Consider the following 16754-nt stretch of genomic DNA (forward strand, 5'->3'; position numbering starts at 1 on the left):
AGTAGGTAAATTTGGGGTGCCAGGGGTAAATGTAAATGGGGAGCCTTTAATTGAGCTATGTGTAGAAAGAAATTTGGTAATAAGTAATACATATTTTATGAAAAAGAGGATAAATAAATATACAAGGTATGATGTAGCACGTAATGAAAGTAGTTTATTAGATTATGTATTGGTGGATAAAAGGTTGATGGGTAGGCTCCAGGATGTACATGTTTATAGAGGGGCAACTGATATATCGGATCATTATTTAGTTGTAGCTACAGTTAGAGTAAGAGGTAGATGGGAAAAGAGGAAGGTGGCAACAACAAGTAAGAGGGAGGTGAAAGTGTATAAACTAAGGGAGGAGGAAGTTCGGGTGAGATATAAGCGACTATTGGCAGAAAGGTGGGCTAGTGCAAAGATGAGTAGTGGGGGGGTTGAAGAGGGTTGGAATAGTTTTAAAAATGCAGTATTAGAATGTGGGGCAGAAGTTTGTGGTTATAGGAGGGTGGGGGCAGGAGGAAAGAGGAGTGATTGGTGGAATGATGAAGTAAAGGGTGTGATAAAAGAGAAAAAGGTAGCTTATGAGAGGTTTTTACAAAGCAGAAGTGTTATAAGAAGAGCAGAGTATATGGAGAGTAAAAGAAAGGTAAAGAGAGTGGTGAGAGAGTGCAAAAGGAGAGCAGATGATAGAGTGGGAGAGGCACTGTCAAGAAATTTTAATGAAAATAAGAAAAAATTTTGGAGTGAGTTAAACAAGTTAAGAAAGCCTAGGGAAAATATGGATTTGTCAGTTAAAAACAGAGTAGGGGAGTTAGTAGATGGGGAGATGGAGGTATTGGGTAGATGGCGAGAATATTTTGAGGAACTTTTAAATGTTAAGGAAGAAACAGAGGCAGTAATTTCATGCACTGGTCAGGGAGGTATACCATCTTTTAGGAGTGAAGAAGAGCAGAATGTAAGTGTGGGGGAGGTACGTGAGGCATTACGTAAAATGAAAGGGGGTAAAGCAGCTGGAACTGATGGGATCATGACAGAAATGTTAAAAGCAGGGGGGGATATAGTGTTGGAGTGGTTGGTACTTTTGTTTAATAAATGTATGAAAGAGGGGAAGGTACCTAGGGATTGGCAGAGAGCATGTATAGTCCCTTTATATAAAGGGAAAGGGGACAAAAGAGACTGTAAAAATTATAGAGGAATAAGCTTACTGAGTATACCAGGAAAAGTGTACGGTAGGGTTATAATTGAAAGAATTAGAGGTAAGACAGAATGTAGGATTGCGGATGAGCAAGGAGGTTTTAGAGTGGGTAGGGGATGTGTAGATCAGGTGTTTACATTGAAGCATATATGTGAACAGTATTTAGATAAAGATAGGGAAGTTTTTATTGCATTTATGGATTTAGAAAAGGCATATGATAGAGTGGATAGAGGAGCAATGTGGCAGATGTTGCAAGTATATGGAATAGGTGGTAAGTTATTAAATGCTGTAAAGAGTTTTTATGAGGATAGTGAGGCTCAGGTTAGGGTGTGTAGAAGAGAGGGAGACTACTTCCCGGTAAAAGTAGGTCTTAGACAGGGATGTGTAATGTCACCATGGTTGTTTAATATATTTATAGATGGGGTTGTAAAGGAAGTAATTGCTAGGGTGTTTGGGAGAGGGGTGGGATTAAATTATGGGGAATCAAATTCAAAATGGGAATTGACACAGTTACTTTTTGCTGATGATACTGTGCTTATGGGAGATTCTAAAGAAAAATTGCAAAGGTTAGTGGATGAGTTTGGGAATGTGTGTAAAGGTAGAAAGTTGAAAGTGAACATAGAAAAGAGTAAGGTGATGAGGGTGTCAAATGATTTAGATAAAGAAAAATTGGATATCAAATTGGGGAGGAGGAGTATGGAAGAAGTGAATGTTTTCAGATACTTGGGAGTTGACGTGTCGGCGGATGGATTTATGAAGGATGAGGTTAATCATAGAATTGATGAGGGAAAAAAGGTGAGTGGTGCGTTGAGGTATATGTGGAGTCAAAAAACGATATCTATGAAGGCAAAGAAGGGAATGTATGAAAGTATAGTAGTACCAACACTCTTATATGGGTGTGAAGCTTGGGTGGTAAATGCAGCAGCGAGGAGACGGTTGGAGGCAGCGGAGATGTCCTGTTTAAGGGCAATGTGTGGTGTAAATATTATGCAGAAAATTCGGAGTGTGGAAATTAGGAGAAGGTGTGGAGTTAATAAAAGTATTAGTCAGAGGGCAGAAGAGGGGTTGTTGAGGTGGTTTGGTCATTTAGAGAGAATGGATCACAGTAGAATGACATGGAAAGCATATAAATCTATAGGGGAAGGAAGGCGGGGTAGGGGTCGTCCTCGAAAGGGTTGGAGAGAGGGGGTAAAGGAGGTTTTGTGGGTAAGGGGCTTGGACTTCCAGCAAGCGTGCGTGAGCGTGTTAGATAGGAGTGAATGGAGACGAATGGTACTTGGGACCTGACGATCTGTTGGAGTGTGAGCAGGGTAATATTTAGTGAAGGGATTCAGGGAAACCGGTTATTTTCATATAGTCGGACTTGAGTCCTGGAAATGGGAAGTACAATGCCTGCACTTTAAAGGAGGGGTTTGGGATATTGGCAGTTTGGAGGGATATGTTGTGTATCTTTATATGTTTATGCTTCTAGACTGTTGTATTCTGAGCACCTCTGCAAAAACAGTGATAATGTGCGAGTGTGGTGAAAGTGTTGAATGATGATGAAAGTATTTTCTTTTTGGGGATTTTCTTTCTTTTTTGGGTCACCCTGCCTCGGTGGGAGACGGCCGACTTGTTGAAAAAAAAAAAAAAAAATTATTATTATTATTATTATTATTATTATTATTATTATTATTACTATTGTTACTATTAGCAGTAGCAGAAATGTTTGATTCTTTGCTGTGCTCAAGAGTAAACACATGATGTCACCATCCAATTCCTGTCCGAATAGCCATTCCAATATGCAGTCATGAATGGGTTTACATTATTTATACTGTAGTTTAATAGCAAATAATGAACAAACAAAACACCACACTGGTGGGAGGGCTGGCTGCCAGTTGCGGGGGTCGGAGGGAGGGTAGCAGGGACTCGCAGTGGTTGAGGAAGTGGTGGAGGCAGTGGTATTTAATAACATACATGTTATTAAACCATAACATGTATGTATTTAGTACAATTTACGACGTTTTCATGTATTTTATGATTGTTCATGGTTCAACAAGTTAACCCTTTGACTGTCGAAGGGCCCAATCCTGAAGTTGCTCCTGGTGTCGCAAAATATTCGAAAAAAAAAAATTATTTTTTCTTATGAAATGATAGAGAATCTTTTCCCGATTGTAAAGACGCCAAAAAAACGAAATTTGATGGAAAACTGACGGAATTACGCTCTCGCGAAGTTAGCGACTTTGGCGATATTTAAAAATCGGCAATTTCGCCCACTTTGAGCCCTATTTTCGGCTAATTCCGTTATTCCAGTCAACCAAACTCATAACTATTTCTTCAGAACTCTATTTTTTCTATCGATTGAGCACAAGAAACTGCCCATTTACCGATTTCAACTACCCAATAACATGGTCAGAAATTTGCAATTTGGCCAATTTCACGAAAATTAAAAAATACGACAATTTCAAAATAAGGTCCAGAATGAACAATGCAGACATTCCTGGCTCTAAAATAAGATTTTCTTTGTTCATCAGTCATGTCTCCAGGTCCCTGTGATATTACTCTTGCTTTTTATTTTGAAATTTTATTCAAACAAAAAATAGAAGATTTACTGTTATGCAGACTACTGCAATACTGTAATAATTGTAAAAATTACATCAACCCATTCATGACTGCGTATTAGAATGGCTATTTGGACATTTATTGGACAATGACATCATTTGTTTACTTTTGAACATCGGCAAAAATCAAACATTTCCTGTACTTTGTGCTCCATTTCCAGGTTCTTTTTATAGTAAAATTAATCAAAATCACCTCCATTTCTATAATATAGTTTCCATTCTATCAAATGAGACCATGAAAACGAGAATACAACCACAAATACTATACGAAAATAGACCACAAAGTCGGCATTTTAATTAAAAAAAACGGTCGGAGTTTTTTTTTTCTCATTATGCACTGCGTGCTCCAGGATTTTTTTTATGTGGTGCATACTGACCACACAGACCCATTCTCTCACATGTGGGCCTACTAGCTTTCTCCTGCCTGATTTGAAGCCGCTAGAATTTATGAGTATTATTTTTTTTTTATTATCACACTGGCCGATTCCCACCAAGGTAGGGTGGCCCGAAAAAGAAAAACTTTCACCATCATTCACTCCATCACTGTCTTGCCAGAAGGGTGCTTTACACTACAGTTTTTAAACTGCAACATTAACACCCCTCCTTCAGAGTGCAGGCACTGTACTTCCCATCTCCAGGACTCAAGTCCGGCCTGCCGGTTTCCCTGAATCCCTTCATAAATATACGTCATATATATACGTCAAACACGGTACCTCACAAACGTATATATACGGCCGCGACAGTCAAAGGGTTAAGGAAGCAGTATTGTATTATATTTCCCTGCAATATATTGGGGCACCAAACATTCGCGATTTTTCAACATTCACGAGGATCTTGATCCCCTAACCCTCGCGAATGTTGAGGGAGACCTGTATTTTCTTTCTAGTTCTTATTCTTGCTTATTTACTCTTATCTCCATGGGGGAAGTGGAACAGAATTCTTCCCCCGTTAGCCATGCATGTTGTAAGAGGCGACTAAAATACCGGGAGCTAGGGGCTAATAACCCCTTCTCCTGTATAGATTACTAAATTTAAAAAGAGAAACTTTTGTTTTTCTTTTTGGGCCACCCCGCCTTGGTGGGATATGGCCGGTTTGTTGGAGAAAAAAAAATGATAGCATGGATAGGGAAACAATGTGGCAGATATTGCAAGTACTATATGGAATAGATAGTAAGTTACTAAATGCTGTAAAGAGTTCTTATGAGGATAGTGAGGTTCAGGTTAGGGTGTGTAGAAGAGAGGGTGATTACCTCCCAGTAAAAGTAGGTCTTAGACAGGGATGTGTAATGTGACCATGGTTGTTTAATATATTTATAGATGGGGTTGTAAAAGAAATAAATGCTAGGGTATTGGGGAGGGGAGTGGGATTAAATTATGGGGAATTAAATACAAAATAGGAATTGGCACAGTTACTTTTTGCTGATGATACTGTGCTTATGGGAGATTTTAAAGAAAAGTTGCGAAGGTTAGTGGATGAGTTTGGGAGTGTGTGTAAAGGTAGAAAGTTGAAAGTGAACATAGAAAAGAGTAAGGTGATGAGGGTATCAAATGATTTAGATAAAGAAAAATTGGATATCAAATTGGGGAGGAGTATGGAAGAAGGGAATGTTTTCAGATATTTGGGAGTTGACGTGTCAGCGGATAGATTTATGAAGGATGAGGTTAACCATAGAATTGATGAAGGAAAGAAGGTAAGTCGTGCATTGAGGTATATGTGGAGACAAAAAACAGTAGTAAGGGAGAAAAAGTTAGCATATGAGAAGTTTTTACAAAGTAGAAGTGATGCAAGGAGGGAAGAGTATATGGAGAAAAAGAGAGAAGTTAAGAGAGTGGTGAAGCAATGTAAAAAGAGAGCAAATGAGAGAGTGGGTGAGATGTTATCAACAAATTTTGTTGAAAATAAGAAAAAGTTTTGGAGTGAGATTAACAAGTTAAGAAAGCCTAGAGAACAAATGGATTTGTCAGTTAAAAATAGGAGAGGAGAGTTATTAAATGGAGAGTTAGAGGTATTGGGAAGATGGAAGGAATATTTTGAGGAATTGTTAAATGTTGATGAAGATAGGGAAGCTGTGATTTCGTGTATAGGGCAAGGAGGAATAACATCTTGTAGGAGTGAGGAAGAGCCAGTTGTGAGTGTGTGGGAAGTTCGTGAGGCAGTAGGTAAAATGAAAGGGGGTAAGGCAGCCGGGATTGATGGGATAAAGATAGAAATGTTAAAAGCAGGTGGGGATATAGTTTTGGAGTGGTTGGTGCAATTATTTAATAAATGTATGGAAGAGGGTAAGGTACCTAGGGATTGGCAGAGAGCATGCATAGTTCCTTTGTATAAAGGCAAAGGGGATAAAAGAGAGTGCAAAAATTATAGGGGGATAAGGAGTAGCAATAATGTTGAAGGATAAGCTATGGCAGGAAAAGAGGGACTATAAATGTATTAATTCAAGGATTATGTGGAGTAAAATAAAGATTGGATGTGAAAAGTGGGTTATAATAAGCGTGTATGCACCTGGAGAAGAGAGAAGTGTAGAGGAGAGAGAGAGATTTTGGGAAATGTTGAGTGAATGCGTGGGGAGTTTTGAATCAAGTGTGAGAGTAATGGTGGTTGGGGATTTTAATGCTAAAGTGGGTAAAAATGTTATGGAGGGAGTAGTAGGTAAATTTGGGGTGCCAGGGGTAAATGTAAATGGGGAGCCTTTAATTGAGCTATGTGTAGAAAGAAATTTGGTAATAAGTAATACATATTTTATGAAAAAGAGGATAAATAAATATACAAGGTATGATGTAGCACGTAATGAAAGTAGTTTATTAGATTATGTATTGGTGGATAAAAGGTTGATGGGTAGGCTCCAGGATGTACATGTTTATAGAGGGGCAACTGATATATCGGATCATTATTTAGTTGTAGCTACAGTTAGAGTAAGAGGTAGATGGGAAAAGAGGAAGGTGGCAACAACAAGTAAGAGGGAGGTGAAAGTGTATAAACTAAGGGAGGAGGAAGTTCGGGTGAGATATAAGCGACTATTGGCAGAAAGGTGGGCTAGTGCAAAGATGAGTAGTGGGGGGGTTGAAGAGGGTTGGAATAGTTTTAAAAATGCAGTATTAGAATGTGGGGCAGAAGTTTGTGGTTATAGGAGGGTGGGGGCAGGAGGAAAGAGGAGTGATTGGTGGAATGATGAAGTAAAGGGTGTGATAAAAGAGAAAAAGGTAGCTTATGAGAGGTTTTTACAAAGCAGAAGTGTTATAAGAAGAGCAGAGTATATGGAGAGTAAAAGAAAGGTAAAGAGAGTGGTGAGAGAGTGCAAAAGGAGAGCAGATGATAGAGTGGGAGAGGCACTGTCAAGAAATTTTAATGAAAATAAGAAAAAATTTTGGAGTGAGTTAAACAAGTTAAGAAAGCCTAGGGAAAATATGGATTTGTCAGTTAAAAACAGAGTAGGGGAGTTAGTAGATGGGGAGATGGAGGTATTGGGTAGATGGCGAGAATATTTTGAGGAACTTTTAAATGTTAAGGAAGAAACAGAGGCAGTAATTTCATGCACTGGTCAGGGAGGTATACCATCTTTTAGGAGTGAAGAAGAGCAGAATGTAAGTGTGGGGGAGGTACGTGAGGCATTACGTAAAATGAAAGGGGGTAAAGCAGCTGGAACTGATGGGATCATGACAGAAATGTTAAAAGCAGGGGGGGATATAGTGTTGGAGTGGTTGGTACTTTTGTTTAATAAATGTATGAAAGAGGGGAAGGTACCTAGGGATTGGCAGAGAGCATGTATAGTCCCTTTATATAAAGGGAAAGGGGACAAAAGAGACTGTAAAAATTATAGAGGAATAAGCTTACTGAGTATACCAGGAAAAGTGTACGGTAGGGTTATAATTGAAAGAATTAGAGGTAAGACAGAATGTAGGATTGCGGATGAGCAAGGAGGTTTTAGAGTGGGTAGGGGATGTGTAGATCAGGTGTTTACATTGAAGCATATATGTGAACAGTATTTAGATAAAGATAGGGAAGTTTTTATTGCATTTATGGATTTAGAAAAGGCATATGATAGAGTGGATAGAGGAGCAATGTGGCAGATGTTGCAAGTATATGGAATAGGTGGTAAGTTATTAAATGCTGTAAAGAGTTTTTATGAGGATAGTGAGGCTCAGGTTAGGGTGTGTAGAAGAGAGGGAGACTACTTCCCGGTAAAAGTAGGTCTTAGACAGGGATGTGTAATGTCACCATGGTTGTTTAATATATTTATAGATGGGGTTGTAAAGGAAGTAAATGCTAGGGTGTTTGGGAGAGGGGTGGGATTAAATTATGGGGAATCAAATTCAAAATGGGAATTGACACAGTTACTTTTTGCTGATGATACTGTGCTTATGGGAGATTCTAAAGAAAAATTGCAAAGGTTAGTGGATGAGTTTGGGAATGTGTGTAAAGGTAGAAAGTTGAAAGTGAACATAGAAAAGAGTAAGGTGATGAGGGTGTCAAATGATTTAGATAAAGAAAAATTGGATATCAAATTGGGGAGGAGGAGTATGGAAGAAGTGAATGTTTTCAGATACTTGGGAGTTGACGTGTCGGCGGATGGATTTATGAAGGATGAGGTTAATCATAGAATTGATGAGGGAAAAAAGGTGAGTGGTGCGTTGAGGTATATGTGGAGTCAAAAAACGTTATCTATGGAGGCAAAGAAGGGAATGTATGAAAGTATAGTAGTACCAACACTCTTATATGGGTGTGAAGCTTGGGTGGTAAATGCAGCAGCGAGGAGACGGTTGGAGGCAGCGGAGATGTCCTGTTTAAGGGCAATGTGTGGTGTAAATATTATGCAGAAAATTCGGAGTGTGGAAATTAGGAGAAGGTGTGGAGTTAATAAAAGTATTAGTCAGAGGGCAGAAGAGGGGTTGTTGAGGTGGTTTGGTCATTTAGAGAGAATGGATCACAGTAGAATGACATGGAAAGCATATAAATCTATAGGGGAAGGAAGGCGGGGTAGGGGTCGTCCTCGAAAGGGTTGGAGAGAGGGGGTAAAGGAGGTTTTGTGGGTAAGGGGCTTGGACTTCCAGCAAGCGTGCGTGAGCGTGTTAGATAGGAGTGAATGGAGACGAATGGTACTTGGGACCTGACGATCTGTTGGAGTGTGAGCAGGGTAATATTTAGTGAAGGGATTCAGGGAAACCGGTTATTTTCATATAGTCGGACTTGAGTCCTGGAAATGGGAAGTACAATGCCTGCACTTTAAAGGAGGGGTTTGGGATATTGGCAGTTTGGAGGGATATGTTGTGTATCTTTATATGTTTATGCTTCTAGACTGTTGTATTCTGAGCACCTCTGCAAAAACAGTGATAATGTGCGAGTGTGGTGAAAGTGTTGAATGATGATGAAAGTATTTTCTTTTTGGGGATTTTCTTTCTTTTTTGGGTCACCCTGCCTCGGTGGGAGACGGCCGACTTGTTGAAAAAAAAAAAAAAAAAAAAAAAAGTCTGTTGAGTGTACCTGGTAAAGTGTATGGTAGAGTTATAATTGAAAGAATTAAGAGTAAGACGGAGAATAGGATAGCAGATGAACAAGGAGGCTTTAGGAAAGGTAGGGGGTGTGTGGACCAGGTGTTTACAGTGAAACATATAAGTGAACAGTATTTAGATAAGGCTAAAGAGGTCTTTGTGGCATTTATGGATTTGGAAAAGGCGTATGACAGGGTGGATAGGGGGGCAATGTGGCAGATGTTGCAAGTGTATGGTGTAGGAGGTAGGTTACTGAAAGCAGTGAAGAGTTTTTACGAGGATAGTGAGGCTCAAGTTAGAGTATGTAGGAAAGAGGGAAATTTTTTCCCAGTAAAAGTAGGCCTTAGACAAGGATGTGTGATGTCACTGTGGTTGTTTAATATATTTATAGATGGGGTTGTAAGAGAAGTAAATGCGAGGGTCTTGGCAAGAGGCGTGGAGTTAAAAGATAAAGAATCACACACAAAGTGGGAGTTGTCACAGCTGCTCTTTGCTGATGACACTGTGCTCTTGGGAGATTCTGAAGAGAAGTTGCAGAGATTGGTGGATGAATTTGGTAGGGTGTGCAAAAGAAGAAAATTAAAGGTGAATACAGGAAAGAGTAAGGTTATGAGGATAACAAAAAGATTAGGTGATGAAAGATTGAATATCAGATTGGAGGGAGAGAGTATGGAGGAGGTGAACGTATTCAGATATTTGGGAGTGGACGTGTCAGCGGATGGGTCTATGAAAGATGAGGTGAATCATAGAATTGATGAGGGAAAAAGAGTGAGTGGTGCACTTAGGAGTCTGTGGAGACAAAGAACTTTGTCCTTGGAGGCAAAGAGGGGAATGTATGAGAGTATAGTTTTACCAACGCTCTTATATGGGTGTGAAGCGTGGGTGATGAATGTTGCAGCGAGGAGAAGGCTGGAGGCAGTGGAGATGTCATGTCTGAGGGCAATGTGTGGTGTGAATATAATGCAGAGAATTCGTAGTTTGGAAGTTAGGAGGAGGTGCGGGATTACCAAAACTGTTGTCCAGAGGGCTGAGGAAGGGTTGTTGAGGTGGTTCGGACATGTAGAGAGAATGGAGCGAAACAGAATGACTTCAAGAGTGTATCAGTCTGTAGTGGAAGGAAGGCGGGGTAGGGGTCGGCCTAGGAAGGGTTGGAGGGAGGGGGTAAAGGAGGTTTTGTGTGCGAGGGGCTTGGACTTCCAGCAGGCATGCGTGAGCGTGTTTGATAGGAGTGAATGGAGACAAATGGTTTTTAATACTTGACGTGCTGTTGGAGTGTGAGCAAAGTAACATTTATGAAGGGATTCAGGGAAACCGGCAGGCCGGACTTGAGTCCTGGAGATGGGAAGTACAGTGCCTGCACTCTGAAGGAGGGGTGTTAATGTTGCAGTTTAAAAACTGTAGTGTAAAGCACCCTTCTGGCAAGACAGTGATGGAGTGAATGATGGTGAAAGTTTTTCTTTTTCGGGCCACCCTGCCTTGGTGGGAATCGGCCGGTGTGATAATAAAAAAAAAAAAAAACATTATACAGTGGACCCCCGATTAACGATCTTTTTTCATTACAGAAGTATGTTCAGGTACCAGTACTGACCGAATTTGTTCCCATAAGGAATATTGTGAAGTAGATTAGTCCATTTCAGACCCCCAAACATACACGTACAAACGCACTTACATAAATACACTTACATAATTGGTCGCATTTGGAGGTGATCGTTAAGCGGGGGTCCACTGTATATGGAGGCAAAGAAGGGAATGTATGAAAGTATAGTGGTATCAACACCCTTATATGGGTGTGAAGCTTGGGTTGTAAATGCTGCAACGAGGAGGTGGTGGAGATGTCCTGTTTAAGGGCAATGTGTGATGTAAATATTATGCAGAGAATCAGTGTGTGGAAATTAAGAGAAGGTTTGGAGTTAATAAAAGTATTAGTCAGAGGGCTGGAGAGGGGTGGTTGAGCTGGTTTGGTCATTTAGAGAGAATGGATCAAAGTAGAATGACATGGAGAGCATTTAAATCTGCAGGGGAAGGAAGGCGGGGTAGGGGTCGTCCTCGAAAAGGTTGGAGGGAAGGGGTAAAGGAGGTTTTGTGGGCGAGGGGCTTGGACTTCAGCAAGCACGTGTGAGCATGTTCGATAGGAGTGAATGGAGATGAATGGTATTTGGGACCTGACGAGCTGTTGGAGTGTGAGCACAGTAATATTTAGTGAAGGGATTCAGGGAAACCGGTTATTTTTATATAGCTGGACTTGAGTACTGCAAATTTTGGGAAGAACAATGCCTGCACTTTATAGGAGGGGTTTGGGATATTGGCAGTTTGGAGGGATATGTTGTACATCTTTATATATGCTTCTAAACTGTTGTGTTCTGAACACCTCTGCAAATACAGTGATTATGTATGAGTGAGGTGAAAGTGTTGAATGATGATGAAAGCATTTTCTTTTCAGGTCACCCTGTCTCGGTGGGAGACAGCTGACTTGTTGAAGAAAAAAAAAGCTTACTGATTTCATAAAAAAAAATTTGAGTGAAACAGAAGTCTGTTTAATAGTTTACACTTAAGAATAAGAAGACATAAACTTCCCAGAACAATACACAAATAACACACATCGGAGAATGAAACTTACGATGATGTTGCAGTCCAACTTGGACTACCTCCACTACTACTGCTTCATTAACACTCCACTGTCTAACTCTAGTATCACTACCACTACCCCTTTCTTATTGTCACTTCTAACACTGTACTCTTTACTACTTATACTATCGCCTCTGCTTATTCAATTATACTACTACATTTATACTAGTACAGTGGACCCCCGCATAGCGACCTTAATCCGTGCAAGAGGGCTGGCTGTTATGCGAAATGTTCGCTATGCGAATGAATTTTCCCCATAAGAAATAATGGAAATCAAATTAATCCGTGCAAGACACCCAAAAGTTTGAAAAAAAAATTTTTACCACATGAAATATACATTTTCCTACACACAAAGAGAAGGATACATGCACAATAGTAGAGTAGTACATGCACAGTATATATTGTGCATGTACTAGTCTACTAAATGAAGAATAAATGACACTTACCTTTATTGAAGATGCAGCAGCAATGACTGATGAGACACTGTGTCCTGGGAATGCCTTTTCCTCCTGAGTACTGTAGGTCCTGTTTGGTATTTTCTTCCAGAACAGGCCTTATCACACTGTGTATGTCACTACGATTCTTAAATCTCTCAAACCAACCTTTGCTGGCTCTAAATTCACCAATATGAGCACTAGTTCCAGGCATTTTCCCTGTTCACCTGGGTGTTAGTCGACTGGTGTGGGTTGCATCCTGGGAGACAAGATTAAGGACCCCAATGGAAATAAGTTAGACAGTCTTCGATGACACTGACTTTTTTGGGCTATCCTGGGTGGCAAATCCTCTGGGGTTAATTGTTTCTTGGTATTCTCAATAAGCCACACCAACAACGGTGCTACAGCAGCAGCAGCAGCAGCTGACGATGTTACTGCAGCAGCAGACGATGCTACAGCAGCAGCAGCAGCAGACGATGCTACAGCAGCAACAGACGATGCTACAGCAGCAGCAGACGATGCTACAGCAGCAACTGACGATGTTACAGCAGCAGCAGACGATGCTACAGCAGCAGCAGCAGCTGACGGTGGAACAGCAGCAACAGACGATGCTACAGCAGCAGCAGCAGCAGACGATGCTACAGCAGCAACAGACGATGCTACAGCAGCAGCAGACGATGCTACAGCAGCAACTGACGATGTTACAGCAGCAGCAGACGATGCTACAGCAGCAACAGACGATGCTACAGCAGCAGCAGACGATGCTACAGCAGCAACTGACGATGTTACAGCAGCAGCAGACGATGCTACAGCAGCAGCAGCAGCAGCAGACGATGCTACAGCAGCAGCAGCAGCAGACGATGCTACAGCAGCAGCAGCAGCTGACGGTGGAACAGCAGCAACAGACGATGCTACAGCAGCAGCAGATGATGCTACAGCAGCAGCAGACGGTACTACAGCAGCAGGAGCAGCTGACGGTGGTACAGCAGCAGCAGCTGACAGTGCAGCAGCAGCTGACGGTGATACAGCAGCAGCAGCAGCTGTACCACCAATAGTAGCGATGGTTGATTGGGGTTTATTATACAACCTGGCCAGCTCGGAGACACGCACTCCACTTTCATACTTATCAATGATCTTTTTCTTCATCTCCATAGTAATTCTCACCCTTATTGCTGTAGGGTTGGCACTAGAAGCTTTCTTGGGGCCCATGGTCACTTATTTTCCAGAAAAAAATCACCAAAAACACTGTAATAATACAAAATGTTCCGATTGTATGCTTGGATGTTACCGCGGAGGCTGGCTGGTAAACAATGCCACCCGCGGAACATGTGAGCGTGGCTCAGGCCGCACATTGGACGCGTCTCGGACGAAGGCCGCTGAGCGGGTTTTTGTCCACTATGCGGGGCAAAATTTTAGCGATCAAAGCGTCTGCTATGCGGATTGTCCGCTATGCAAGGCGTCCGTTATGCGGGGGTCCACTGTATTACGTACTTCTGTTTCTATAGTTATACTACTAGCTCTATTTCTACAATTATACTACTACCTCTTCATATACAATTATACTACTACCTCTTCATCTACAATTATACTACTCTCTCTACTATTGTAATTATATTACTACCTCCTCTTGTACTACTTTCTGCCTCATCCTCCCTCTCGTATATATATATATATATATATATATATATATATATATATATATATACTGGCTCCATTCCCTTCATTTTTTTCTGTCTGGTTAATGATCAAGGTCAGACTGAAATGTTGTCATAAGTTTAATTTTCCTATTTGCATATTATTTGTGTGGTATACACTGACAGGATTGCTGTCTTTTTTTTTTATTATTATTATTTTTTCTCTACAGTTAATTTATTTCATATTTTCATCCCAGTTTAGGAAGTAATTCCAGATAGGGGCAGGAGGCAATGATTCCCAGAATCAATAACAGATAACATTGAGCGTGCTCTTAAATTATTCTCCTGATTTGTCAGTAAATGAAATCTCAGTCATGAGGAGCATTTTATGCAGTTTTGAATTCAATGTCACTTGATCTGATGTAGCAGTCGTTAGGTAAATTTTCCCTATTTCAAAACCAGCATTTTTACCGTATCATTCATGCCTCACCTTCGTTACATATGTTCTTCTGCATTAGATGGTGTGTGGAACCACGCAGAGCAATTAATGTGAGTGTGATGCCTAAGGTCACTTCACTCTCATCAGTAATTGTGTAAGTTTGTTAATTTTTATTGGCAATTTACTCTTTTCGCTTCGTTGCAGTTTTTAATATGTGTATAAAAAGCATGTTATTAACTTGTAAGCAGATTTATTGTTTAACAAGTAATATAGCTCTTTATATAGGAGCATTGTGTATCTCAACTGGCACTTACTATTAAGCTGATAATTCTCAATGCAAGGGTGCACTCATACTCTAATTTTGTCTGATGGTGATATTATAACTAGTTGGTAAGTTAGGTTGTCAGCCAAGGAAATAACACACCAGCTTTTGGGCATCTTTCCTTTCACAGCAAAAAAAAAAAAAAGAATCCTAACATGCCTAGCCAAGGCAACTAACATATTTTTAATGAACCTAACAATAACTCACTTGAATTAAATAGGCTAAGATTTTACTTTACAACAGTTAGTATATTATGTATGATAGAATTATTCAAAGAGTTAAAGGTAAGACAAAGTAGGATTGCAGTGGAACAAGAAGGATTTAGGAAGGGTAAGGGATGTGTAGTTTAAGTGGTTATATTGAAGCATATGAATGAACAATGCTTAGATGAAGGTAAGGAAATTTTCTTGCATATTAATTTAGAAAAGGCGCATGATGTAGCTGTGTTGTAAATGTATGGAATAGGTTACTAAAAGTGGTTATCCCCTAAACTGGCACACTCGGTAAAATACTTCCTGTTGAGGATGATTTAAAAAAACTCATGGAATGAATGTACATTTTTATAATTTGACAGTATATATAGTTTTAAGAATAGGTACAATATAGCCCACAAAGCAAGGAGAGAGAGAATCTGGCAGGAATCAAGTTGAGAGGCAGGGCCAAGAACTAAGACTTGACCTCTTCAGGCACAAATAGGCGAGTACATGAATACAAATCTGGAGTCTACCTTGATAAGTTTTTGATGTGGCATATTATGCTAGTCATAAAATCTATTTCATTTAACTGTATTTTCAGAAATGTGGAATCATCCGAGAACATAGGCAAAGCGTCTTGTCAGCGCACTCTTTGCCCAGCAACTCCTCGAAGCAGCACGCCAATTGAAGAGGACTTGAGATTAGATTGTTTAACAGTAGATACCATTGTGAAAGACTCAAACAAGAAGTCTGCAGCATACACATGCATTGAGTCTGAAGTGAACACTTCAGTAGAGTCAAGAGCAGACACTTCAGTAGAGTCAAGAGCAGACACTTCAGTAGAGTCAAGAGCAGACACTTCGGTAGAGTCAAGAGCAGACACTTCAGTAGAGTCAAGAGCAGACACTTCAGTAGAGTCAAGAGCAGACACTTCGGTAGAGTCAGGAGAAGACACATCTATGGAGTCAGAAACAGACATATATGTCGAGTCTTCTACCACTTTTATTTCAGACGATTACAATGCAGTAAAAACTATGAGTGACAGTGAGACCTTATCACCACAAAGTAGGAAAAGCTACTGCATGTTAATGTAGAACTACCTGGGTTTATAAAGTATGGTAGGTTTTATGTTAATGTAGAACTACCTGGGTTTATAAAGTATGGTAGGTTTTATGTTAATGTAGAACTACCTGGGTTTATAAAGTATGGTAGGTTTTATGTTAATGTAGAACTACCTGGGTTTATAAAGTATGGTAGGTTTTATGTTAATGTAGAACTACCTGGGTTTATAAAGTATGGTAGGTTTTATGTTAATGTAGAACTACCTGGGTTTATAAAGTATGGTAGGTTTTATGTTAATGTAGAACTACCTGGGTTTATAAAGTATGGTAGGTTTTATGTTAATGTAGAACTACCTGGGTTTATAAAGTATGGTAGGTTTTATGTTAATGTAGAACTACCTGGGTTTATAAAGTATGGTAGGTTTTATGTTAATGTAGAACTACCTGGGTTTATAAAGTATGGTAGGTTTTATGTTAATGTAGAACTACCTGGGTTTATAAAGTATGGTAGGTTTTATGTTAATGTAGAACTACCTGGGTTTATAAAGTATGGTAGGTTTTATGTTAATGTAGAACTACCTGGGTTTATAAAGTATGGTAGGTTTTATGTTAATGTAGAACTACCTGGGTTTATAAAGTATGGTAGGTTTTATGTTAATGTAGAACTACCTGGGTTTATAAAGTATGGTAGGTTTTATGTTAATGTAGAAGTACCTGGGTTTATAAAGTATGGTAGGTTTTATGTTAATGTAGAACTACCTGGGTTTATAAAGTATGGTAGG

The 16754-nt window shown here is 39.9% G+C and overlaps 1 protein-coding gene across 1 annotated transcript in view; it reads left to right on the forward strand.

Moving 5' to 3' along the window:
* The window catches only part of LOC128684257 (uro-adherence factor A), a 40152-nt gene extending 24084 nt beyond the window's left edge, over positions 1 to 16068 (forward strand). The window contains exons 5-6 of the mRNA XM_070098438.1: positions 14475 to 14549; positions 15513 to 16068. Coding sequence (XP_069954539.1) covers positions 14475 to 14549; positions 15513 to 16005 — 568 coding nt within the window. The 3' untranslated portion in view covers positions 16006 to 16068. The remainder of the gene's footprint in view (positions 1 to 14474; positions 14550 to 15512) is intronic.
* Positions 16069 to 16754: the final 686 nt, after the last annotated feature.

Source organism: Cherax quadricarinatus, chromosome 4 (genome assembly GCF_038502225.1).
Source record: "Cherax quadricarinatus isolate ZL_2023a chromosome 4, ASM3850222v1, whole genome shotgun sequence".
NCBI classification, from domain to species: Eukaryota; Metazoa; Arthropoda; class Malacostraca; order Decapoda; family Parastacidae; genus Cherax; species Cherax quadricarinatus.